Here is a 16,337-nt window from a genome sequence, read left to right as displayed (position 1 = left end):
ACAGAGAGAGAAATATTCAACAAAGCACACATTTAAATCTATTCCTTTAACCCTCCCATTGCCTTTGGGGTCAGTTCATTGTTTAATGCTTCTGAATAAACGAGTGACCATTTTTTAAATGAGTGATCATTAACTTTTCCTAATTTAACGGCAACAACGGGCTAAACATAAACTTAACATGATGATAAATGTTCTATGTCCTGTACACATTTTGTACACATTAGTGTCCTTTAGGCTCAACTGGACTGTTTTAGGTGTCATTAAGGTCACTTTATACGCCTCTGCTTTAAGATTAAGTGACCCTTATTAGTCCCACAACAGGGAAATTTCACCTCCACATTTAACCCATCTGTGAAGTGAAACACCACATACACACTAGTGAACATACACACTAGGGTGCAGTGAGCACACTTGCCCAGAGTGGTGGGCAGCCCTATCCGCAGCGCCCGGGGAGCAGTTGGGGGTTAGGTGTCTTGCTCAAGGACACCTCAGTCATGTGCTGTCGGCTCTGGGGATCGAACTGGCAACCTTCCGGTCACGAGGCTGGATCCCGAACCTCCAGCCCACGACTGCCCCTTTTTTCACAGACACGGGGAGAACATGCAACAAACTCCACACAATAAGGACCCGCGTGGGGATCGAACCCACGCTGTGCTCACTGTGAGGCAACAGTGCTACCCACTGCGCCACCGAGCCGCCCACCGGCAACCTAACCTAACATAACCTACCTTTGGTAGTGCAAGAACCACTGAAATTTCACACTACTCAGGGTTTAAACTGCTGGGGTCATAATGATCAAGAATAATGATGTTAGTAAATCTGGGGATAGCAGGAGGCCTCAATGTATCTGTGCAGCACTCAAGCATGAAAGTGACCTAAAGCAGTGCGTTCAGCAGATACGTACCTGCAGCTCAACATCGTCTTTGTACCACTCAATTTCTGTTGAGGGGTCACCATCTGTCTGACACCGCAGGGTCACCTGACCTCTAACTGGCACAGTTCTGATGTCACTCGAGCCAAGAAGCGTGGGCGGAACTGAGGAAAGAAAAGAGGTGGAGTTATGGAACAGACGTCGGAACAAAAGGCAGAAGCTAGGAAACGTGAATTAACCGCACACTTACGCTGGATGCGCACCCAGTGGCTTCGTCCATCCTCACCAGCCGGACTACTGGCCAAACAGGTGTACACACCTGCATCCTCAACCTGAGAAAACCAGGGACAATACACACACACACACACACACACAGACACAAAGATACACACACACACAAAGATACACACACAGACACAAAGATACACACACACACAGACACAGTTGAGCAGATGTGTCCAAAGTGCAGCCCCAATGCTAAACAGATTTCAGTCGGCCTGTTTCTGTTTCACAGAGTGTTTGTGAGTTCAGACCACGCCTTCAACATGGTGCAAGAAGAAGAAGAAGAAGAATTTACAACCATCTGTCTCTGTGTTTGCACACTGTGAGATCAGACCTCTGCATTTAACCCGTCTGTGCAGTGAAACACACACAGACATGCACACTAGTGAACACACACACCAGGGGGCAGTGGGCAGCCCTATCCACAGTACCCGGGGAGCAGTTGGGGGTTAGGTGTCTTGCTCAAGGACACTTCAGTCATGGACTGTCAGCCGAGGGGATCGAACCGGCCACCTTCCGGTCACAGGGCTGGTTCCCTGACCTCCAGCCCACAACTGTCCCAGAAGGTGGTAGTATGAGGGGAGACTGATTGAGGGAGGGGGAGAACTCTGGGAGCCTGAGCTCTGGGCAGCTTCTGTCTGTAGCTAGAAGGCTGGACCCCCTCATAACTGTAGATGGAGTGATGCAGGACTGAGGAACGGGGAGGAGATGGGGGTGCGGTGGGGATGTGAACACTTTGTCACAAGAACAGAAGGTGAGGATGTGAATGTATAGGGCATTAGATTGAAAGAAGGAAGGGTTTCCGCCATGCTCCTTCCCCCTAATATATAATATAACAACTACTGGCAGCCAGTACGCTGCAGTTCTTCCTTCCACCTGATGGTGGCAGCTGTGCTGTGAAATCAGAGTGTAATGGGCCACAATATGGTAACAAAGTTAGCTAAAGTTTACAAGCCCTTCTTCTTTGACTGGCCTACAGCTTCATTTACTGAGGCCAGTCTGCAGCCATAAAACACAAACTCACACTGAGAGCCACAGATTTTGGTAAGATTTCAAACTTCAGTGCAGATTCAGCAGTTTAGTAAATATTAACTCTTGAATGTGGAAAAATAACAGCTGTTTATAATGTTTAATAAAGTGATTTCTGAACGAAGTCACTGTGTTTCTTTGATTTGGAAAGAAAATCATCTAACAAAACCGAAAGATTATAATTTCTCATTTACAGTGCCGCAAAGATGCAACACGTAAATTCTTGAACATAAGATTAATACTGAATAATTTATACATATGTATTGTTACTCATAAACAAATAATTTGTTACAACTGACTGTCGATCCAAATGGATCTGAATGAAAAATCCAAGAGTAAACCTCGCGCCTCTCTTACACAGTGATAGGAAACAAGTCAGTTCACAGAAAGCTCTGATTGCGCCGATATTTTGACAATGTAATACTTTGAATCATTAGTGAATAGTACGACCGTGAGCTCTTTTGACATGGTATCTGGTCCTCTTTGAAAGGTTTGGACACCCCTGTTGTAGAAAATAAAAGGTGATGTTTGTTGTTTAAAATAATCAATAACTTCTAAATGAAAGGACCTGCGCTTTGTTGATTTTGAGAAGCTGTCCATTTCGCTCCACCAAAGCAGTACTGTCCTCCAGGGGGCGTCCATCCTTCAGCCAGCTCAGAGTGGGGGGTGGGATGCCTTCAGCAATGCATTCCAGCTCCAGAACGCCATCTACTGCCACCAGCTTCTGCTCTGTCCCCAGTGTGCCCACCAGTCTAGGAGGCTCTGATTAAAAACATCCTTGTTAAATAAATTACACGATCAAAAGGGAACATTTATTAAAAGACCTCATCATCAAAAGGAAAAAGTGAATGATTTTAAGATCATCTCTATCTCAGAGTTTCCCAGGGCTGGTCCTGGAGAACCCCTGTGTGATACATTTTAGGGTTCCCTGCTTTTACTCACCCACTTCAGCTGAGGAGCTGAATTCAATGTGAGCAAAACACAGGACAGGGTTTCTCCAAAGACCAGGACTGAGAATCGCTGGTGTAGAAAATGTTCAGTCTTCATGAAGAATTCAAGTTCAGCCAAACACACAGTTACCACACGACACTCAACACATCAGTTTTTCTGTTATCATCTCCTCCACATTTCGTCAGATCTTTGACTTTTTTCTCTGTGACAAGGAACCTTAAAGCACCTTCAACCCATATTCTTTTTCATATCCCCTCTGATACAGTCAAACCTGTTGGAAAAATGCCAAGCAGTGCTGAGAAAAATGGAAGAATGAATATCGACTGCAGCAAAGAGGAGATTTATTAATTCAAAGATAAACAGTTGCAGGTCAAACAGGCCTGAACAGTTTGGGGTAATAAGTAATTGATCTTTCTGACTTGGACAATTTTATTTAAGTGCAGGCTTGTTATTTTGGTCAAGAAAACCAGACTGTTCACAAAAAAGATATATCAATACCTACAGCCCTCGCTTCTGTCCTGCTAAAGGACCATTAGATCAGATTTAAGATGAAAAGACTGGAACACAAATTCATTTCTAAAGGAATCAGACAATGAAGTGCATCAGGCTTGATTCTGGAGATGTTCCTCCACTTTCAGATGGAGCTGATGAACTCATTTCTAAAGAAATCAGACAGTGAAGAGCATCAGACAGGATTCTGGAGATGATCCTCCACTTTCAGATGGAGCTGATAAATTCATTTCTAAAGAAATCAGACAGTGAAGAGCATCAGACAGGATTCTGGAGATGATCCACCACTTTCAGATGGAGCTGATAAACTCATTTCTAAAGAAATCAGACAGTGAAGAGCATCAGACAGGATTCTGGAGATGATCCTCCACTTTCAGATGGAGCTGATAAACTCATTTCTAAAGAAATCAGACAGTGAAGAGCATCAGACAGGATTCTGGAGATGATCCTCCACTTTCAGATGGAGCTGATAAACTCATTTCTAAAGGAATCAGACAATGAAGGGCATCGGGCTTGATTCTGGAGATGTTCCTGCACTTTCAGATGGAGGTGATAAACTCATTTCTAAAGGAATCAGACAGTGAAGAGCATCAGACAGGATTCTGGAGATGTTCCTGCACTTTCAGATGGAGGTGATAAACTCATTTCTAAAGGAATCAGACAATGAAGGGCATCGGGCTTGATTCTGGAGATGTTCCTGCACTTTCAGATGGAGGTGATAAACTCATTTCTAAAGGAATCAGACAGTGAAGAGCATCAGACAGGATTCTGGAGATGTTCCTCCACTTTCAGATGGAGCTGATAAACATTCACACAGTTCTTTCTGTCTGAGTTCATATTTCACCTCACAGTTTAAATATATTTGGTTAATATGGTGAAATATTCCGAAATCTATTTCAAATACATAAAAACACATGTCCATATATTTTTGCCATATGGGCCACCCTGACAAATGTATATGTCGGTCTGTCTGCCTTGTGATAGACTGGTGACCTGTAAAGGGTGTTTCCTGACTTCCACCCAATGACTGCTGGGATAGACTCCAGGTCCCCCTGCGACCTAGAAGGACAAGCGGCATAGAAGAGGTGGGTGTGTGTGTGTGTGTGTGTGTGTGTGTGTGTGTGTGTGTGTGTGTGTGTGTGTCGCCCTGATGACCCCCTAGTATACAATTTTTCTTCCTGCTCAGGCCACTGTTCTGATCTCTCTTTGTGGTCAAAGTCTCATCTAAAACCTGAAAAAACGAAACACCAATTTAGTGCTAATTCCTTCACCATCCATCCTTCACTCAAACCCTGCAGTTAGTAAGAACCTAGATGGCCAGCAATATGCTGATTAGTGTATTGGTCAGTTCTTCAACATCTGCACCTGAACGTTTTTGTAATAAAAGCACCTGCTAAATGAACAAATGTAAACATAAATCTAAGAATATAAACGGTAACAGAAACAGCACCAAGTCTCTTTTCTCCTGGTGATGCTCACCCTCTGTGAGGGTCTGCTGTTACCTAGCACAGTGAGGTTGAAGGCTTTGGTGGTGCTGCCCGCTGGGTTGCTGGCCAGGCAGCTGTAAAGGCCAGAGTCCGAGCGACTCACGGCCGGCAGCTGGAAGTGTGTTTCCTGGCCGTCTGGCAGCTGGTTGTGATTGAACAAAAGTGGCCGACCATCCTTTAGCCAGGTCAGTGTGGGGGGAGGCACTCCGTGGGCTTCACAGCTCAGAGTGACCACTGAGCCCAAAATCACACTGACCTGCTCAGTGGGCTCCGTCCGATCCACAGTGGGGGGTGCTGAGGGGGCACAGGAACCAAGAAACCTCACATTATATAAGAGCAGGTTATTATTTAAGCGAAAAACAACAATAGTGTGTGTACTATTTCTTCCAATACCTGGAACCTGGAGTTGAAATCTCCGCTCTGCAGTACCAGCTCTGCTCTGTGCAACACACACATACAGCCCAGAGTCGGAGAGAGAGACACGGGAGATCCTACACACCCACACACACACACAGGAGTTAAAGATCTTGGCACACACACACTGACAAAAACAACAATGCGCAAAGTATTCCAACATGCAGAGAGTTTATTTGTACCCAATTTCTGATCTTATAAAAACTATAAACAAAAAACAGTATAAACACTATAAAAACTATAAACGCTATAAAAACTATAAACACTAAACAGTATAAACGCTATAAAAACTATAAACACTATAAAAATTATTAACGCTATAAACACTATAAACACTATAAACACTATAAAAACTATAAACACTATAAAAACTATAAACACTATAAAAACTATAAAAACTATAAACAATATAAACGCTATAAAAGCTATAAATGCTATAAAAACTATAAACACTAAACAGTATAAACGGTGTAAAAACGATAAACACTAAACAGTATAAATGCTATCAAATCTATAAACACTATAAGCGCTATAAAAACTACAAACACTATAAAATCTATAAAAGCTATAAACACTAAACATTATAAGTGCTATAAAAACTATAAACACTATAAACGCTATAAAAACTATAAACGCTATAAACACTAAACATTATAAGTGCTATAAAAACTATAAACACTATAAACGCTATAAACACTAAACATTATAAGTTCTATAAAAACTATAAACACTATAAAACTATAAACACTAAACAGTATAAACGCTATCAAATCTATAAACAGTATAAATGCTATAAAACATATAAACACTATAAAAACTAAATGCTATAAAAACTGTAAACACTATAAAAACTATAAACACTAAACAGTATAAACGCTATAAAAACTATAAACACTATAAAAACTATAAACACTAAACAGTATAAACATATAAAAACTATAAACACTATAAAAACTATAAACACTAAACGCTATAAAAACTATTAAAACTATAAACGCTATAAACACTATAAAAACTATAAACACTATAAAAACTTTAAACACTAAACAGTATAAACACTATAAAAACTATAAACACTAAACGCTATAAAAACTATTAAAACTATAAACGCTATAAACACTATAAAAACTATAAACACTAAACAGTATAAACGCTATAAAAACTATAAAAACTATGAACACTATAAATGCTATAAAAACTATAAACACTATAAAAACTATAAACACTAAACAGTATAAATGCTATAAAAACTATAAACACTATAAACACTATAAATGCTATAAAAACTATAAACGCTATAAAAACTATAAACACTACACAGTATAAACACTATAAAAACTATAAACACTAAACAGTATAAATGCTATAAAAACTATAAACACTATAAACACTATAAATGCTATAAAAACTATAAACGCTATAAAAACTATAAACGCTATAAAAACAGACGAAGCGTGTAGGCAGGTTTAAAAGGCTGGGGACTTTTTCTTATTTTGAATAAACGCAGTTTAAAGAGAGTTCAGGTCGTATCATAACCCTAACTTAACGATAAAATTAAACGCGTTTCTGGCCCACAGACTTGTTGAGATTTTTTTTTATATGGTACATTTAGTGAATTTAATCTGACACCCAAGAGAGACATGATGGCAGGACCAACACTTACACGCTTAGCACTCACATTCAGTCATGATTTTCTTTTAGATTCTAATGTAATTCAAGTATTTTAAATGTGTGTGTCTGACCTGAGCACAGTGTGTGTGGGCAGTAGGTGTGTCCGTGGGGTCAGCAGCAGGGGTTGGCCATCTCTGAACCAGCTGACTTGTGGGGGCGGAGTTCCTGTGACCTTGCATTCCAGTGTGACCACACTGCCCTCTACTGGTTCAATCTGGACATCACCGTCACCAAGTATAGCAGGGGGCACTACACACACACACACAAACACACACACACTGTATCAACATGTCAACACTAATAATAATTGCAGTAGTGAAGCCTGAGCTCCAGCTCACCCAGAACAAACACAGTGTAGATCCGGCTGTCCTGACCAGCAGGACTGACGGCCAAACAGGAGAACGTTCCGGAGTCGTCCGCTCGCAGGTTTCGGACGGTTAGACTGTGGCCGTCCGGAGAGACGCTGTAACACATGGTCAGTTACATCAGCGCATTTTAACTGCAGTCAACACACAACACAACAGACAACACAGACATCAACACAACATAACAGACAACACAAACAACACAACAAACATCAACACAACACAACAGACATCAACACAACACAACACAACAAACATCAACACAACACAACAACACACAATTACACAACAGACAACACAAACATCAACACATAAGATAAGAGAAAAGATAAGATAAGATCATCCTTTATTAGTCCCACAGCAGGGAAATTCACAGTATTACAGCAGCAGCAGAGTAACAGGAGTAAGGCACTCAGTAATAGAAACGGGAAACAGTATAAACCTTATCAACATTATAAATAATAAAAATTAAAGCTAAATCTCGAGACTATTTACAGGAAAATAAGGATAATAATAAAATATTGCACAGTGTGTGTGTGTGTGTGTGTGTGTATGTATGTGTGTGTGTATGTGTGTGTGTGTGTGGTCTACTGGGAGCAGTGCTGGTTGTACAGTCTCACAGCAGCAGGAAGGAAGGACCTGCGATAGCGCTCCTTGGGGTGAAGGAGCCGGTCACTGAAGGAACTGCCCAGTGCTACCAGAGTCTCACGCATGGGGTGGGAGTCATTCTCCAGCATGTATGCTGGCTTGTTCAGCATCCTCCTTTCTCCCACCGCCTGCAATGGGTCTAGAGGAGTCCCTAGGACCGAGCCAGCCCTCCTGACCAGTTTGTCCAGTTTCTTCCTGTCTGCAGTGGAGATGCTGCCGCCCCAGCAGATCACTCCATAGAGGGTGGCTGATGCCACCACTGCGTCAAAAAAGGTCCTCAGGAGCGCCCCCTGCACTCCAAATGACCTCCTGAGCAGGTAGAGTCTGCTCTGTCCCTTCCTGTAAAGTGCAGCTGTGTTGTCTGACCAGTCCAGTTTACAGTTAAGGTGCATACCCAGGTACTTATAGGAGTCCACTCTTTCAATGTCCGTTCCCTGGATGTTCACTGCTGGAGGGGGATGTGTGCGCCTGCGGAAATCCACCACCAGTTCTTTGGTCTTCCCTGCATTGATCTGTAGGTGATTCCGCAGACACCAGTCCACAAAGTCCTGAATCAGTTCTCTGTTCTCTCCGTCGTCCTCATTTGTGATGCGGCCGACGATCGCTGAGTCATCAGAGAACTTCTGTAGGTGGCAGTTTGGTGAGTTGTACATGAAGTCTGCAGTGTACAGGGTGAAGAGGAACGGTGCTAACACCGTTCCCTGTGGGACCCCTGTGTTACAGACCACCATGTCGGACACACAGTCACATACTGTGCACAGTTGGTGAGGTAGTCCAGGATGTAGTGTGTTAGGTGATGGCCCACCCCTGCCTGTTCCAGCTTGTCCTTCAGGAACCCAGGCTGTATGGTGTTGAAAGCACTGGAGAAATCAAGGTTTCTACAGGTGAGAAAGAGCTCCATGCAGCAGGTAGATGATGGCGTCATCCACCCCGATGCCAGGTTGGTAGGCAAACTGAAGTGGGTCCATAGATGAGCTCACCATAGGGCGGAGTTGTCTAAGGACCAGCCTCTCCAGTGTCTTCATCAGGTTTGACGTCAGTGCCACTGGCCTGTAGCTGCTGAGGTCCTTTGGGTGTTGTGTTTTTGGCAATGGCACCACACAAGATGTTTTCCACAGTCATGGTACTCTCCCCAGCTTCAGGCTTGTGTTAAAAATGTGCTTCACTATCCCACACAGCTGATCTGCGCAGGACTTGAGGAGCTTGGCACTGATGCCATCCGGCCCTGGAGCCTTCCTCGCCTTGATCTTCCTGAGCTCATTTCTCACCTGGGCCATTGTGAAAGTCAGACTGGAGCAGGGGGGTTGCTGAGTGTTGAAATGTGTGGGTGTTACGACAACCAGCAGAAGAACCGGTGGGGGTGGGTGTGAGCTGAAAGTTGTTGTGCTGGAGGTGGTTGTGAGAGAGGGGGTAGAGCAGCATGTTGGAAGTGCCAGACAGGAGGGTTTCAGCAGAGATGTCTGTGTAGTGGGAGGGGTGGGTGAGTGATCAAACCTGTTGAAAAACAGATTGAGATTGTTCACCCACTTTTGGTCCCCTACCTCCTGAGAGTCGGGCTTCTTGTGGCCAGAGATTGCTTTAAGGCCTTTCCAGACTCCGCTGACATTATTCTGCTGTAGCTGTTCCTCCATCTTCCTCCTGTAGCTTTCCCCTCCCGGATCTTCCTCCTCAGCTCCTTCTGCACAGCTTTCAGCTCCTCCTTATCCCTTAATCTAAAGGCCCTCTTTTTCTCCTTCAGAAGAGCCTTTATGTCAGGGTTAATCCACGGCTTGCTGTTAGAGAAACACCGTACAGTCTTGGTGGGTACAGTGTTCTACACGCAGAAGTTCTCATAGTCCGTTACGCAGTGTGTGAGGCTGTCTATGTCCTCCTCCTCATGATCACACAGCACTTCCCACACCGTTGTGCTGAAACAGTCCTTCAGAGCCTCTTCAGATTCCTCAGACCATTTCTTTACTGTGCGGGTGACTGCTGGTTCCCTCTGTACAAGAGGTTTGTACACAGGCAGGAGATGAACCAGGTTGTGATCAAATCTTCCCAGGGGAGGGAGGGGTGATGACCTATATGCCTCCTTTGTGTTGGCATCACAACAGACAAAGCAAACATCAACACAACACAAGACAATACATACATCAACACAACAGACAATGCAAACATTAACACAGACAACAAACATCAGCACAACACAGACAATGCAAACATCAACAGACAACAAAAACATCAACACAAACATCAACATATCACAACAGACAAAGCAAACATCAACACAACAGACAATACATACATCAACAGATCACAACAGACAAAGCAAATACCAACACAACACAGACAATGCAAACATCAACACAACAGACAACAAAAACATCAACACAACACAACAGACAACAAACATCAATACCATTCGTTCAACACTGAAGCACAAACATGTCTGCAGTTGGTGTAGTTTTACACTCGTGAATAGTTTTGTAGTTGTATATTTGTATAGTTGTGTAGTTTTATAGTTGTATAGTTTTATAGCTTTATAGCTGTATAGATGTGTAGTTTTATAGATGTATGGTTTAATAGTTGTGAAGGTTTAAAGCTTTACAGCTATAAATATAATATAGTTATAGTATAACTGGAGTTGTATAGTTGTGTACTTCTATAGTTGTCTAGTTTCATAGTTTTATAGTTGTGTAGTTCTGTAGTTACATAGTTGTGTAATTTTACAGTTGTGTAGTTCTATAGTTTTGTAGTTTTACAGGTAGTTTTATAGTTGTATAGTGTGTAGTTTTATAGTAGTGTAGTTTTATAGTTGTCTAGTTGACACTTTTATATTTGTGTAGTTTTATAGTTGTGCAGTGTTATACAGTTTACAGTTTTAAAGTTGTGCCTGTTTTATAGTTGTGCAGTTTTATATGTGTAGTTTTACAGTTTACAGTTCTATAGTTGTGCAGTTTTATAGTTGTTTAGTTTTATAGTAAAAAAAAAAACAACTATGAAACTGTAAAAAAAACCCTTTTTTTATAGTACTCTCCATGGATGACCACCTTATCGTGGTGGAGGGGTTTGCATGCTTGAATGATCCTAGGAGCTATGTTGTCTGGAGCAAAAGCTCCTGGTAGGGTCTCCCAGGGCAAACTGTCCTAGGTGACTGGCCAGACAAAGTGTGAAAATAAAGAAAAAGGACGTGTGTACCCAGCCTGGATTGGGATCACCGGGGCCCCACCCTGGAGCCAGGCCTGGGGGAGGGGCTCACCAGCGAGCGTCTGGTGGCCGGGCATTCACTCATGGTGCCCGGCCGGGCCCAGCCTGAAGGAGTTACATGAGTCCCCCCTCCCATCGACCCACAAACGATGGGAGGGGCAGTAGTTGGGGTTCGTTGCATTGTGGATCGGGCAGTGTCCGAAGGCGTGGGCCTTGGCGTTCTGATCCTCGGTTGCTGAAACTGGCTTTTGGAACTTGGAACGTTACCTCACTGGCGGGGAAAGAGCCTGAGTTGGTGCGCGAGGTTGAGAGATACCGGCTAGATATAGTCGGGCTCACCTCAACACACAGCTTGGGCTCTGGGTCCAATCTCCTTGAGAGGGGCTGGACTTTATTCTTTTCTGGAGTTGCCCATGGTGAGAGGTGGCAGGCAGGTGTGGGCTTTCTTATAGCCCCTCGACTCTGCGCCTGTATGTTGAGGTTTTCTCAGGGTAGCTTCCCTACGCCTTCGGGTTGGGGAATGGGTTCTGACTGCTGTCTGTGCTTATGCACCGAACAGCAGTTCAGAGTACCCAGCCTTCCTAGAGTCTTTGGGAAGGGTGCTTGAAAGTGCTCCTCCTGGAGATTCTATTGTCCTACTGGGGGACTTCAACACTCATGTGGGCAATGACAGTGAGACCTGGAGGGGTGTAATTGGGAGGAATGGCCTCTCTGATCTGAACCTGAGTGGTGTTTAGTTTTTGGATTTCTGTGCAAACCACAGTTTGTCCATCACGAACACCATGTTCAAACACAAGGATGTCCATAAGTGCACATGGCACCAGGACACCCTAGGCCGCAGTTCAATGATTGACTTTGTAGTTGTGTCATCGGACTTGCGGCCATGTGTTTTGGACACTTGGGTAAAGAGAGGAGCTGAGCTGTCAACTGATCACCATCTGGTGGTGAGTTGGATCAGGTGGTGGGGGAAGATGCCGGTCAGACCAGGCAAGCCCAAACGTATAGTGAGGGTTTGCTGGGAACGTCTGGCAGAAGAACCTGTCAGATTGATCTTTAACTCACACCTCCATCAGAACTTTGACCAGATATTGGGGGAAGTGAGGGATATTGACTCAGAATGGGCCATGTTCCGCTCCTCTATTGTTGAGGCGGCTGACTGTAGCTGTGGCTGCAAGGTAGTAGGTGCCTGTCGGGACGGTAATTCCTCGAACTTGGTGGTGGACACCCCAGGTGAGAGATGCCGTCAAGCTGAAGAAGGAGTCCTACTGGGCATGGTTGGTCTGTGGGACACCAGAGGCAGCTGGCAGGTATCGACAGGCCAAGCGATCTGCAGCTTCAGTCGTCGCCAAGGCAAAAACCTGGGTGTGGGAGGAATTTGGGGAGACCTTGGAAAGTGACTTTAAATCGGCTCCAAAAAGATTCTGGCAAACCGTCAGGTGCCTCAGAAAGGCAAAGCAGTGCATCACTAGCACTGTATATAGTGGAGATGGTGTGCTGCTGACTTCGACTGATGTCATTGGGCGGTGGAAGGAATACTTTGAGGACCTTCTCAATCCCACCGACATGTTTTCCAGTGAGGAGACGGAGTCTGGGGACACGGGAATAGGCTCGTCCATAACTGAGTCAGAAGTCACTAAGGTAGTTAAAAAGCTCCTTGGTGGCAAGGCTCCAGGGGTGGATGAGATCCGCTCGGAGTTCCCCAAAGCTCTGGATGTTTTGGGGCTGTCTTGGCTGACACGCCTTTTCAACATTGTGTGGACATCGGGGGCAGTGCCACTGGACTGGCAGACTGGGGTGGTGGTGCCTCTTTTTAAAAAGAGGGACCAGCGGGTGTGTTCCAACTACAGGGGAATCACACTCCTCGGCCTCCCTGGTAAGGTCTATGCAGGGGTACTGGAGAAGAGAGTCTGGCTTATAGTCGAACCTCGGATCCAGGAGGAGCAGTGTGGGTTCCGCCTGGGTCGTGGAACACTGGACCAACTCTTCACCCTCTCCAGGATTCTGGAGAGTTGATGGGAGTTTGCCCAACCAGTCCACATGTGCTTTGTGGATCTGGAGAAGGCATTCGACTGTGTTCCCCGGGGTATTCTGTGGGAGGTGCTTCGGGAGTACGGGGTACATGGCTCTTTGCTATGAGCCATTCAGGCCCTGTACAAACAAAGCAGGAGTTTGGTTCGCATGGCCAGCAGTAAGTCAGACTCATTGCCAGTGAGAGTTGGACTCTGTCAGGGCTGCCCGTTGTCAATTTCTAGGCGCAGTCAGGGGACAGAGGGTGTCCAGTTTGATGACTGTTTGCAGATGATGTGGTCCTATTGGGGACATCAGGTCGTGAACTTCAGCTTTCGCTGGATCGGTTTGCAGCCAAGTGTGAAGCGGCCGGGATGAGAATCAGTACCTCCAAATCTGAGGCCATGGTTCTCAGGCGGAAACGGGTGGAGAGCCCTCTCTGGGTCGGGGATAAGCTCTTGCCTCAAGTGAAGGAGCTTAAGTATCTTGGGGTCTTGCTCACGATTGATGGAAATAGGGAGCAGGAGATTGACAGGCGGATTGGTGCTGGGTTAGCAGTGATGCGGGCTCTTTACTGGTCTGTTGTGGTAAAGAAAGAGCTGAGCCATAAGGCAAGGCTCTTGATTTACCGATCGATCTATGTTCCCACCCTCACCTATGGTCATGAGCTCTGGGTAAGGACCGAAAGAATGAGATTGCGAATACAAGTGGCCGAAATGAGTTTCCTCCACAGGGTGTCTGGACTTTCCCTTAGAGATAGGGTGAGAAGTTTGGTCATCCGGGAGGGACTCGGGATAGAGCCACTGCTTCTCCACATCGAGAGGAGCCCAACACACGCTGGCGTGACTATATCGCCCAGCTGGCCTGGGACCGCCTCGGAATCCCCCCGGGGGAGCTAGTGGAAGTGGCTGGGGAAAGGGAGGTCTGGGCCTCATAGCTTAGGATGCTGCCCCCGTGACCCGGACCCTGGAGAAGCGGAAGATAATGGATGGATGGATGGATGGATGGATGGATGGATGAATGAATAGTTTTATAGTTTACAGTTTTATAGTTGTGAAGTTTTATAGCTTACAGTTTTATAGTTTTATAGTTGTGTAGTTTTATAGTCATGTAGTTGGGTAGTGTCACGATTGGCCCCTCCCAGTCCTGTCCATGTGTTCGCGTTGTGTTTTGGTTTAGCCTGCATGTTCTTTGTTTTGGTTTTGTAGTCCAGCCCCCTTGTTTAGTGACTCTGCCCCTGATTGTTCCCACCTGTGTTTCCACCTGTGTCTTGTGATCCCATGTTGGCTCTGCTATATTTAAGCCCTATGTTTGCCCTTTGTCTGGACTGGTCTTTGTCTGAACTGTCTGAATTGGATGGATGTATAGTATTCTCGTGGTGTTTGATTCAGTGTTCATTTCATCATGTCTGTCCCTCCAGCTCTCTGTGTTGGATGTTTGACCCTGGACCGTTGTGACTATGACCCTGGATTTGCCCTAAATATACGTAGTTTACCTCACCATGTGTCCACCTCCTCACTCCCAACCGTTACAGGTAGTTTAGTTTTCTAGATATGTAGTTTTATAATTGTGAAGTTTACAGTTTCATAGTTGTGCAGTTTCACAGTTTCATAGTTGTGCAGTTTCACAGTTTTATAGTTGTGCAGTTTTTTAGTTTTATAGTTGTGCAGTTTGTGTAAAGTGTGAGACTGACTCTATGTGCTCAGAGTGGGTGGAGTCCAGTTCTGCTCCGTTCCTGAACCAGCGGAGGTGGGGGGCGGGGCTGCCCTCTGCTCGACACTCTAAACTCAGACTTTCCCCCAAAAAACCACTGACCTCAGCAGGACCTACATCCACAACGGTGGGGGACACTGAGGGCAGAACAAGTAGAATGACCACCACATGAGGAAGAAGAGAACAAAGACAACACAGGCTTCACTGCAGCCATCAATTATCAATAAAGTCCTTTATGAAAAATACTTCAGGTTGATGATGTCAGTCCTGTGACTGGTACATCCTCTAGAGGTGACTAGAGGAATCAGTTCTATTATTAGTTTCACTGTTATTACACTTTAATAAACAGTTCTATAATATTCAATAATGAAACACACTGACAGACTGTAATACACTACAGGAAGACTAGGGGGCGATACGGCTTCTACTGTTTCATTTAAAAAGCTCTATAATGTTCATATGATCCACAAAGTCACTCTGACAGACTGTAATACTCTACAGGAAGCGTAGGGGGCGATACAGCTTCTACTGTTTCATTTAAAAAGCTCTATAATGTTCATATGATCCACAAAGTCGCTCTGACAGACTGTAATACACTACAGGAAGTGTAGGGGGCGATACGGCCTCTACTGTTTCATTTAAAAAGCTCTATAATGTTCATATGATCCACACAGTCACTCTGACAGACTGTAATACACTACAGGAAGCGTAGGGGGCGATACGGCTTCTACTGTTTCATTTAAAAAGCTCTATAATGTTCATATGATCCACACAGTCGCTCTGACAGACTGTAATACACTACAGGAAGCGTAGGGGGCGATACGGCTTCTACTGTTTCATTTAAAAAGCTCTATAATGTTCATATGATCCACACAGTCACTCTGACAGACTGTAATACACCACAGGAAGCGTAGGGGGCGATACGGCTTCTACTGTTTCATTTAAAAAGCTCTATAACGTTCATATGATCCACACAGTCGCTCTGACAGACTGTAATACTCTACAGGAAGCGTAGGGGGCGATACGGCTTCTACTGTTTCATTTAAAAAGCTCTATAATGTTCATATGATCCACACAGTCGCTCTGACAGACTGTAATACACTACAGGAAGCGTAGGGGGCGATACGGCTTCTACTGTTTCATTTAAAAAGCTCTATAATGTTCATATGATCCACACAGTCGCTCTGACAGACTGTAATACAC

At 44.6% G+C, this 16,337-nt stretch overlaps 1 protein-coding gene across 2 annotated transcripts in view; it reads right to left on the bottom strand.

Moving 5' to 3' along the window:
- The window catches only part of hmcn2 (hemicentin 2), a 103,290-nt gene that overhangs the window by 27,364 nt on the left and 59,589 nt on the right, over positions 1-16,337 (bottom strand). For both annotated transcript variants that reach the window (XM_037536256.1, XM_037536257.1), the window contains exons 43-50: positions 15,115-15,271; positions 7,554-7,678; positions 7,287-7,464; positions 5,524-5,621; positions 5,146-5,424; positions 2,751-2,944; positions 1,122-1,203; positions 905-1,035 (exon numbers count right to left, since the gene is read on the bottom strand). In XM_037536256.1, the coding sequence (XP_037392153.1) occupies positions 905-1,035; positions 1,122-1,203; positions 2,751-2,944; positions 5,146-5,424; positions 5,524-5,621; positions 7,287-7,464; positions 7,554-7,678; positions 15,115-15,271 (1,244 nt within the window). The remainder of the gene's footprint in view (positions 1-904; positions 1,036-1,121; positions 1,204-2,750; positions 2,945-5,145; positions 5,425-5,523; positions 5,622-7,286; positions 7,465-7,553; positions 7,679-15,114; positions 15,272-16,337) is intronic.

This window comes from Pygocentrus nattereri, chromosome 29, assembly GCF_015220715.1.
Source record: "Pygocentrus nattereri isolate fPygNat1 chromosome 29, fPygNat1.pri, whole genome shotgun sequence".
NCBI lineage: Eukaryota > Metazoa > Chordata > Actinopteri > Characiformes > Serrasalmidae > Pygocentrus > Pygocentrus nattereri.
The sequence above is the reverse complement of the archived record's forward strand: the minus strand, read 5'-3'. Positions and strand labels throughout refer to the sequence as shown.